Genomic DNA, 9397 nt, shown 5'->3' with positions numbered 1-9397 from the left:
ACCCGCATCCCACCAGCACCCATCAACCACCCACCACCAGCATCCATCGGCATCCCATCACCAGCACCCCAACACTGGCATCCATCAGTACCCATCAGCAGCACCCCACCACCAGCATCCACCAGTACCCATCAGCATCCCATCACCAGCACCCCAATACTGGCATCCATCAGTACCCACCAGCATCCCACCATCAGCGCCCACCAGCATCCCACCACCAGCACCCATCACCAGCACCCACCAGCATCCCACCACCAGCACTGCAACACCAGCATCCATCAGCACCCATCAGCAGCATCCACCAGCACCCACCACCACCACGGCAACACCAGCATCTGTCAGCAGCATCCATCAGCGCCCACCACCAGCACCCCAATACCAGCACCCACCACCAGCACCCCGATACCGGCACCTATCAGCACCCAGCACCGGCACCCGTCAGAGCCCCCACCCCCCCGGGGTGCACACAGCAGAGAGGGGGGGTCCACCCGCAGCCCTCGGTGCCCCACGCGAGCCCCCAGCTCCCATCCAGCAAAGCTCACGCAGGCAAGCGGGGAGCGAGACCCCCAGTCCCAGCGAGGGGGTGGGCAGCGGGGCTACGGGCAGCTCTTCCTCCCCTTCCTCCACCTCGCTGCTCACCGGCTCCTCCAGCAATGCTGCGGGCTTCTCCTCACCCAGGAGCGCGGTGGGATTGTCGTCTGCTGCAGGATAGAAGGGGAGAGCTCACGTCCGTGTCCCGTCCCCGAAATCCGGGCAGGGTGCAGGCAGCGAGGGGCAGGCAGGGCTCCGGGAGCTCACCTGAGGAGCAATCTTCTGCCTCTGCTCCAGAGCCGGCACCTCGGGACAGGATGGGGGAGATGTCGGGGTCCTGTAACACCAGGCTGCGAGGACGGAGAACGGACATCAGGCCACAGGCAGGAGCCAGGGGCTCGGGGACAGCCCCCACCCCAGGGCGGACGCAGCCGAAGCCCCCCGCACAAGGTGCCAGGAGCCCTGGTAGCCACCCCCAGGTCCCCAGTGACCGGGGAGGACCCCTCTCCCCATCCCAACCGCCCTCCGGAGAGACCCAGCAGCCTGCTGGCCTCATCCCCCACTGTCTCCCCAGCAACAGGACTGGGCTAGGGCTCCGGCTCCCAACAAGGGGCTGCGCTGCTCACCCGGAGGGTGCTGCACGGGTGGGCTCCGGCGTCCGGCGTTTAGGGGGGAAAGTGGCGTTCCTCGTGGCACTCTGCACCGCCTCCTCCAGTAGCTCCATCCACCTGCCCGACCGAGAGCCCCTCATCAGCTCCCCCGGGGGGGTGTGTGTCTCTGTCCCCCCCAGAGAAGCCCCTGTCCCCGGGGAGGCACTGCCCGTCGCCGCCAGCCCCCGTCCCGCCGAGCCTTACGCGTTTTTGTCGGAAGACGTCAGAGCCACCAGCTCATAGATCTGAGGTCCCAACTCTGACGTGCAGATGATGAAGAGGGCTCGTTTATCTGCGTGGGGTGACCGAGAGCGATGAGGAAGGTCAGCGCATGGCAAGGGCTTTAACCCAACCCACCGGCACGGCTGTCACCAGCATGGCCGTGGTGGGACACAGCCAGAGGACAGGCGGTCCCCACTGCCAGCCCTGGTGGCTCCTCTCCCCAGCTTTTGTCCCTACCTGTGGCCACGGAGCGGATGAGCACCGAATTGAGCTTGAGGACGGGGCTGAAGGTCTGTTTGTTGTCCGAAGAGCCCAGCGCCGTCTTGCTGTGGCACTTGAGCACCAGCTTCTCATCCTGCTTCTGCAGCAGCACCAAGAGGTCCTCGAGGAGCAGCACGTGCAGGTCTGGGGTGGGAGAGGAGACAAGAGAGCGGAGGCTCAACCAGTGATGTGCTTGCAAACCAGGTGGAAACTCCTTCCTTACAGCCAGGAGAGACAACGTAGGGGCTACGGGGGTCCCTGTAATGCCGCTGGGGCTGGAGATAAAATTCCCATGTCCTGGGAGGCGCTGAGGATGCAGGGAGAAGTCTCCCAGTGCTCCTGGCACCGGGTGGTGGGGAAGGTCCGTACCCACAGTCTTGTCCTTGCTGATGCGCCAGGTGAGGGGCCCTTCGTGGATCATGCGCCGGGAGGTGAGGTCCAGGCTCTGCGGGATGCCGAGGACGGCGGTGAGCATGGGCCAGGGCTGGACAGACCCCTGCCGATCCCCTGCCGCTGCCGCGGAGCCGGGACTACCTTGAACTCAGCAGCCAGCGGGTTGCTGGTTCTCTCCAGCGAGGTGGCATCCAGGCGTTTCTGGTAGCCCTCCAGCCGATGCCGATTCTCTGCTCGCTTCACCGCTTCGTTCACGTACTTGAGGATATCCCGGCACTGGTCCCGGGCTCGGCACAGCTTGTCGTGCTCTGAGGTACCCGCTGGCAGGGCAGAGAGGTGACAACAGGTCAGCGGGCACAAACCACCACCAGCCCAGAGCTCCCTGCAGACAAGAGGGAGATTTTCCCACCCCCTGGATCCCCCCTGGTCCGTTTCTTTGTGCTGGAAAGGCAGTATGTCCTCCGCACCGCCCTGGGATTGTGCTCTGGATGGCAACAGAGAGGCACGAGCCCCACAGCAGAAAGCGATCGTCTCCTGCCAGCCCAAGGACGTGCTGGAAGCACGAACACTCAGCCGAGCAACCCTGGGGACAAGCGCCCCGTGCCCCCCAAAGCCCGTACCCTCGGTGTGCTTGATGATGTTCTCCAGCAGCAGCGGGTACTTGGTCAGGCGCTGCATTTCAGAGATGATCAAGTCCTTGAGCTGCAGGCGCCGGCACTGCGGATTGCTTTCTGCTTCCTAGGGTGGAAGGGAGAGGGTGAAAACCCCGAGGTGGGATCGGGGGAAACCAGGGGAGCCCCGGGGGCGAGGAACAGCCCAGGAGAGGGACAAACCTGCATGAAGATCTGGAAACGGGTCTCCTTGCGCTGCTTGGTTTTGATCAGCTCTAGGGCGATGGATTGGTAAGAGCAGAAGTCAGCAGCCACTTGCTGGATTTCCTCTTTAGCCGTGCCGTCGAACTGGGGGGGTGCAGGGGAGAACTGGGCTCAGACACCCCCCAGGCTTCACCCTGAGTCTCCCCGAGCTCCCAGCGTAGCCACGGCCAGAGGACAGTGTGACAGTGGGATCACCTCCCCTTAAAGATGTCAACCCCTCCACGCCAGAGGACAAGAAGTTGCCCTCAGGGGCTCTACCACCCCTGTCCCCCCTTACCCGAGACAGCATGAGATCCCCAATTTCTTTGATGATTGGTCCTTCTTCCCGGAGCTTCTTCATGGATTCGGAGAGAGAATCTGAACGAGGATGCGAGAGACAGACAGGACCCAACGTGAATGGGATGCTGGGGTCACCCACCGCTCATCCGTGAGGGTCTCTGCCGGCTCTCCGGCAGGCAGGAGAGGCTGAGAGCCACGTGGGCTTCGACTGCTGCCATCACGGACGCAGCGTGTCAAGGAGTGTGACACCAAAAGCGTGTCCTGCAAGCGTGTTACGCCAAGGGCTGGGTACAGCCCAGGCATCCCACACACAGGCATTGGCAGAGCCTGGAAAATACAGGCTCTGGATCCCTCCCAGGCGAGGGAAAGGAGAGGCCGGAGCGGTGAGACGGTACAATGCCATCAGCAGGACTGGTTCAAATGGTGGGTGATCACGCAGGAGCAGCGGGCAGCCGTGGGCCACCCTCTGCTCCCACCGCAGGGGGATATTTCCAGGGGAGAGCGGGATCCCAGCGGGAAGAGGCTTACTGTGGATTTCTATCAGGTCAGGGAGGTTGGGGAAGAGGAGCGCCAGCTCTTCCCGGGACAGCAGGCTCTCCTTCTTCATCCGCTGGTAAAAGAGGAGGTCAAGGACTCGGAGGATGCGGAGGTGAGACCCTTCGGTGGCAAAGAGCTCTGTGCAAAAGGCACAGGGGTGGAGAAGTGGCCAGGGAGCCCAGCGGTGCTGGGGCACGCTGCCGGGGGGGTCCCTCGTGTCCCTGGGATGCCCTGCGCTCCTTACCGTTGATCACCTCTTGCCGGTCAATCTCCTTCTGCGGCAGGTTGGCCACCAGCTCCCGGCTGACCGTGTGCTGCCAGTTCTGGGAGTCCAACTCGGGCTCCAGGTCGGACAGCTGCCCCTGCTCGTCCTCCAGGAGATGAGGCAGGAAGGGATCCACACCGAAACCCAGGCTGGGCGACTCGATGCTCCTGAGAGGGTGAAAGGCGGCAGTGGGAGTACTCTGCAGCTACCCGCATCCAGCCAGCCCACCCCGCAGCGCTCCCAGTACAGCCAATATCTACCTGGGCCCTATTTCGGCTTGAACCCGGGGCCTTCAGCACAAGAAGTACAAGCCTCTGACTCTTGAGCTAAAAGACTAGGTCCCCCAGCAGACATCTATATAGGTCCTTTAAGCTCCTGCATGAGACACAAGGGAACAGAGGTGCCCCCTCGCCCCAGGAGGATGGAGAACTAACAGGGGAACTCCCTCCCGGGGCAGCCCTGGGCATGGTCTCCCCTTGTGCTCTCTCAAGGCTCGCTTATGGGGAGGGAAAAAGCTAGGAAGGCACAGACGGAGCCCTTCTGACCCCCAAAGCGGGGGCACAGCCCCGGCACACCCCTAACAGTGACCCTCCTGCTCTGAAGGAAAACTGGCCCCAGGGACCCGGCTCGGCTCGGGGCGGCGCGGTAGAGACGGCAGAGACCGCGGGTGGGCCACTCACCTGCGTCCCATCTTCGGCGTGTAGGGGGGGGTGGGATTTTCCAGCGACCTGGGGAGGGATGGGAGAGTCACCCTCGCGTCCTGATGTCCTGACCTGCCTCCTCCCATCGCTGCGCCCCATGGGGCAGCACCCAGCAGCGCTTCTCTAAACCCCTCCAGATGTGGGTCTGGCGCTACCAGCTGCCAGAGGGGTTTGAGGCACAAATGGGGATTAAAGCCCAATTTTCTCTGTTTTCCCATGGAAAACGTTGGCCAGGAGGCTCTGCTGGGCGCTGTGGGGCCAGGGCCACCCCGCTGTGCGTGGCTGGGGCTTGGCCTTGACCCAGCAGCTTAGCAAAAGCTTTCCCGAGAGACGGTCTCTCAGCCCACAGGGTTCAGCATTCAAAGCCCCAGGTCTCCCAGCTCCCCTTTGAAGAAAAACAAACCCTGGTGAACCCAGGTCCTCCCTGCCCGGGGGCTCGGATGGTGTCTCCCACCTTGTGGACAGGCTGGAAGCGGAAGACGATGCCGACTGGTGAAGCCTTGTGGCCTCGGCTGCGGCATCCATGTCCACATCGCTGCGGGACCGTGGCACATTTTCTGCTTTCCGGGATTTCTTCATCTCCTCCCGGCCTTTCAAGCTCTCCGAGCGGCCCAGCTTGACCTCAGCGCGGGAACTGCACCAGGGAGACAAAGCGGAGAACAGGCTGAGCCTGGGGGGACAGGCAGGGACGTCGCCACTCATGGAAAGACACCAAAAACTGCGGTGGGACCCCTGAAAGCACAAGCAGCCCCCAACGCATCCCCTTGCCCTACCTGTCTGACTCCAGCAGGTCCTCGGGGAAGCTGCCGGTGGAGAGACGCTGGGTGCCGGGCTCCTGGCTCTCGTAATGCTGGTTGTTCTCAAAGTGCTGGATGATGTTCCTCACATTGCCGGGTTTGACTGCTGGGGCAAAAGGAAGGAAACAACTCCCATTGAGACCGGGCGAGGAGATGCTGGTGCTGCCACCCACCCCGCAGCACCGTGGCCTCGGCCATTTGCCCGGCAGACTCCCATCCATCTCGGGCTGCGGAGGCAAAGGTGCCGGCGGCATCGCCACCGTTCGCCCAAGGGCTTCCCCGAAGCCGGGTGCCGGCTTCCTTGGGGAGATGTGCTGAGTGGGCGCCCGGGATGCCCGAGCGTGGGACAGGAACGGCCGGTCGCCATGGGCAACCCTCCTCCTGGTCCCCGGGGCACCCATCCGAGCCCACCCCGACACCCAGTGGAAGAACGGTGGGGTAGTTCGGGGGGGGCAAAATAAAACTATAAGCACATGAGGTGAATGGCAAACAAAAAAAGAGGCCTTTTACCTTCAACAGGGGACAAAGGGACATGAAATGCTGAAAGGAAAAACAAAAATGAGATGTCAAATCAATCCCGCATTTCAGCAAGGAAGGAGGCAAAGAGGGAAGGCGTGAGCTAACAACATGAGAACTCAAAGCAGAAGGGGAGGAAGAGGAACACAGGCACACACGTGTGCGCACACACACGTGCACACACTTGCTCTCCACCATCTCAGCCCCCCAGGAGCCGCAGCACTTTTAAGACACAGCGAGCAGCCCGTCAGCCTGCGGGATGGGGTCCATGAGATAGATTCTGGTGGGGGGCAGAGCTCAGCTCCCTTCCCGCTCCCCTCAAAGCCATGTGGGAGCACGGCCAGTTGAGTTTCCACGTTTCCAATGAGTGGCTGGAGGAGAGCAGAGGGTGGCTGATGCGAAGTGCTGGCTACTGGGTAAACTGGAGCCCCACGTGTGCCAACGGCCACCCAATGGTCCCAGGCACGCAGATGGCTGCAGATTTCCTCCAGGCAGCAGAGAGACTGCTGGGTACAGCACCCGAGAAGGTCTCGATACTCACTGCTCTGGGAGGAGATTTTGGGCTTCCCAATGTACTTGAGGATGGGGTTGCGCTTCTTGTCTTCCATAGCGTCCTTGTCCTTCTTCGCGCTGCTGCTCTGTTGGGACAGCCGAGAGGAGCACAGATAAAAACACACCGTTACCATGCGTGTCCCCAGCCATCACCGCGCTGGCTGAACGCTGCGGCATGAGCCGTCTGGGAAGGGATGGGGCTGGGATCTGGCTCTGCCCTGGCACTAAGCAGCTCTCCAAGGCATGGGGGGGAGACGGGGATCTCTGGAGAACCCCTCCCTGGGTCACCTCAAAAGATCCAGCAGCGAGCACCTGACCCCAGGGCAGAGGGCCACCCACCTTCTTGGTCTTGGGGAAGAAGGGCAGCCACTTGTCCCTGTCTGGGAGGGACTGTGCCTTCTCACTGGTGCCGGCCACCCGGGGCTCCCGGCTGCGGATGCCTGTGTGGTTCATATACGTGCTGAGGGCAAAGGCCATGGGGGAGCTGGAAGAGAGGAGAGTGTAAGGTTGGAGATCCGACACCAGGACAGAGCACCGCAGGCCAGGAGAGACAATGGGGGAGGCCGGGACATCCTGCAGGGCTCTGGCGGGGAGAGAGGGTCCATCCCTCCCCAGGCCAGAGAGGATGCCCGGGTTGGGATGCGGGGCAAGCGAGAAGGGAGGAAAGGCAAGGAGCAGTTCAAGAGGGTGAGCTGAGATGGCAGGGGGGGGCACCAGGACGCCAAGGTATGTGTTCACCCTTCCCCAGGGCCAGCCTGAGAGCCCACGGGGATACGCCTGGCATGGGGAGAGGGTGCCGGAGGCCAGCACGGGAAGGGGATGCTCCTGTGACTCCTCTCCTTTTGCCTCCTTGGCTAACAACTGTAAGGCAGTCACATCTGGACGCGCTCCCCCAAGCCCCGGAGCCACTCACCTCCTGTCCTCTTCATATTTTGACCTGGAGAGAGAGATGGGGAGGGATAAAAGAGTTTGTTTGGAACAGGCTCCTCTGCCCAGCCCCCAGGCAGGACGCTCGCAGCGCCGAGTTCTCCACCCCACTGTGCCCCCTACCCTTCACCGCACCCAGCGCCTGCTCCAAACTCCCTTTCCCACCTCCAACAGCAAACGCGTGGATCACGCAGGATGAAAGAGCAGAGCCAAGGCTGTGCCCGATCCCCTTCCCCACATCCTCACCCCAAATCCAGGCAGAGAGGCGCTCCCCCACGCGCAGGGCAGGGAGCCTCCGCGGCAGCCCGGCACTCACAGTATGTCGCCCAGCTGGGCCAGCTGCTTCTCGGCCACTTGCCGCTCCTTCTGGGGGTCCCCATCCAGGTCCAAGAGGTCGTTCTCCCCATACAGACTCCCCAGGCCCATGGTGCGCTTTGTTCTGCGGAGGACAAGGGTCAGGGCCACAAGCTCAGGCACCGGCCACCCGCTGCCGAGACAAACCCTGTGCAGGCGGGAGTGTGGGCAGGAGCCCACGGAGCTCTGTGGGGCACCTTGGCAGCCGCATTACCTGTAGTCCTGGATCTGCTCCTGTATCTCAGGCATCACCATCTCCTGAGCTTCAAAGAGGGTGGCTCGGACATCGTCCCCGTTCCGCAGGCGAGTCTCTGGGGACAGGAGAGGAGAATCGGTGTGTCACCAACCATGCTCAGCATGCAAGGAAGGGCACAAAGGATCTTCTAGCAGGCGCTTGGGCAGAGCGGGGCAGGCAGGAAGACCGCAGAGCCTCCTCCTGCCAGAGCGCAGCCCTCTAGCCAGCTAGTTTCCGGGCTGGGATAACCCATCTCCCATTTTGCACACCCAGGCTGAGACACCTGCCCATAACAAGACCCCTAGGACCACTGGGACCGAGCTGGGGAAGAGCTCAGGAGCCCCAGTGCCAAACCTCAGCACATCCTCTCTGAGGGGGCAAGAGGTAGAGTCCTGCAGAAGTCATTTGGGATCCTGCTTTGGCATCTTAACAAACAGTCCTCATTCAGGGGGAAGTGCCGGTGACGCCGGCCACGCAGACCGCACATGACCCGGGAGCCCGTCACTCACCGATCTCAGCCAGGAGCTGCTCAGACACTTTCACTCGCAGAGGCTGGGGAGGGAAAGCAGAACAGAGAGCGGCTCAGCACCGGTTCACCTTCCCCGTGCAGCAAGAGGGGCTGGAAGGAGCTGGGGATAATGGCGCACATGCCAGAGCCACCCTCAAGCCAGCGTGGAGAAGGTGCCCTGCGCTCCCACACCATCGCCCCATGGCAATTTCTGCGGCCCGAGAGGTGAGAGCTGGGGATCTCACACAGCTCATCCCAAGACACAATCCTGTCTGGAGCAGCGCAATGGCACCCCGCTCCCTCCGAGGGGGCACTGTGCCTCAGGAACACTAATGAGAGCGCCTCAAGCCCCATCCTTGCTGCCAGGACCCTCCTCTCTTATCTGCGCCGAACTTCCAGGCACCGGGGCAGCTGCAGTTGTGCAATGCATGGGTACGCGCCTTGCGCAACTGCTTACACCGATGCAGAGGAACCAGCAGCAACAAAGCAATGTCAGTGGCAAAAACACCATTAAAAATAGCTCCCCATGCCAGGGACATGACACCCCACACTGGGTTTCTACCTGATCCCCTGCAGGGACAAGGATTCACAGAATCCCAGACCGGCAGGGGTCAGCAGGGCCCTCTGGAGCTCCTCTCCTCCACCCCCCACCGGAGCGGGGTCACCCAGAGCAGGTTGCACAGGACGGCGTCCAGGCAGGGTTTGAATCTCTCCGGAGAAGGAGACTCCACCGCCTCTCTGGGCAGCCTGTGCCAGTGCTCCGCCACCCTCACGGGAAAGATGTCCCTCCCCGT

General features: G+C 62.4%; 1 protein-coding gene across 1 annotated transcript in view; it reads right to left on the bottom strand.

Annotated features, from left to right (window-relative positions):
- Positions 1–542: 542 nt before the first annotated feature.
- The window catches only part of ARHGEF11 (Rho guanine nucleotide exchange factor (GEF) 11), a gene marked incomplete at its 3' end in the record, with an annotated part of 18890 nt that continues 10035 nt past the window's right edge, over positions 543–9397 (bottom strand). The window contains exons 16-37 of the mRNA XM_009891567.1: positions 8605–8647; positions 8075–8171; positions 7823–7945; positions 7493–7516; positions 6919–7063; positions 6569–6665; positions 6022–6051; positions 5488–5614; positions 5169–5348; positions 4694–4741; positions 3993–4180; positions 3740–3886; positions 3210–3289; positions 2891–3016; positions 2678–2795; positions 2199–2377; positions 2034–2109; positions 1641–1808; positions 1386–1473; positions 1158–1259; positions 799–881; positions 543–701 (exon numbers count right to left, since the gene is read on the bottom strand). Coding sequence (XP_009889869.1) covers positions 543–701; positions 799–881; positions 1158–1259; positions 1386–1473; positions 1641–1808; positions 2034–2109; positions 2199–2377; positions 2678–2795; positions 2891–3016; positions 3210–3289; positions 3740–3886; positions 3993–4180; positions 4694–4741; positions 5169–5348; positions 5488–5614; positions 6022–6051; positions 6569–6665; positions 6919–7063; positions 7493–7516; positions 7823–7945; positions 8075–8171; positions 8605–8647 — 2428 coding nt within the window. The remainder of the gene's footprint in view (positions 702–798; positions 882–1157; positions 1260–1385; positions 1474–1640; positions 1809–2033; positions 2110–2198; positions 2378–2677; positions 2796–2890; positions 3017–3209; positions 3290–3739; positions 3887–3992; positions 4181–4693; positions 4742–5168; positions 5349–5487; positions 5615–6021; positions 6052–6568; positions 6666–6918; positions 7064–7492; positions 7517–7822; positions 7946–8074; positions 8172–8604; positions 8648–9397) is intronic.

Source organism: Charadrius vociferus, unplaced genomic scaffold (genome assembly GCF_000708025.1).
Source record: "Charadrius vociferus isolate BGI_N301 unplaced genomic scaffold, ASM70802v2 scaffold1109, whole genome shotgun sequence".
Lineage (NCBI taxonomy): Eukaryota > Metazoa > Chordata > Aves > Charadriiformes > Charadriidae > Charadrius > Charadrius vociferus.
Note: the sequence above shows the minus strand (reverse complement) of the source record. Positions and strands in the feature narration are given on the sequence as shown.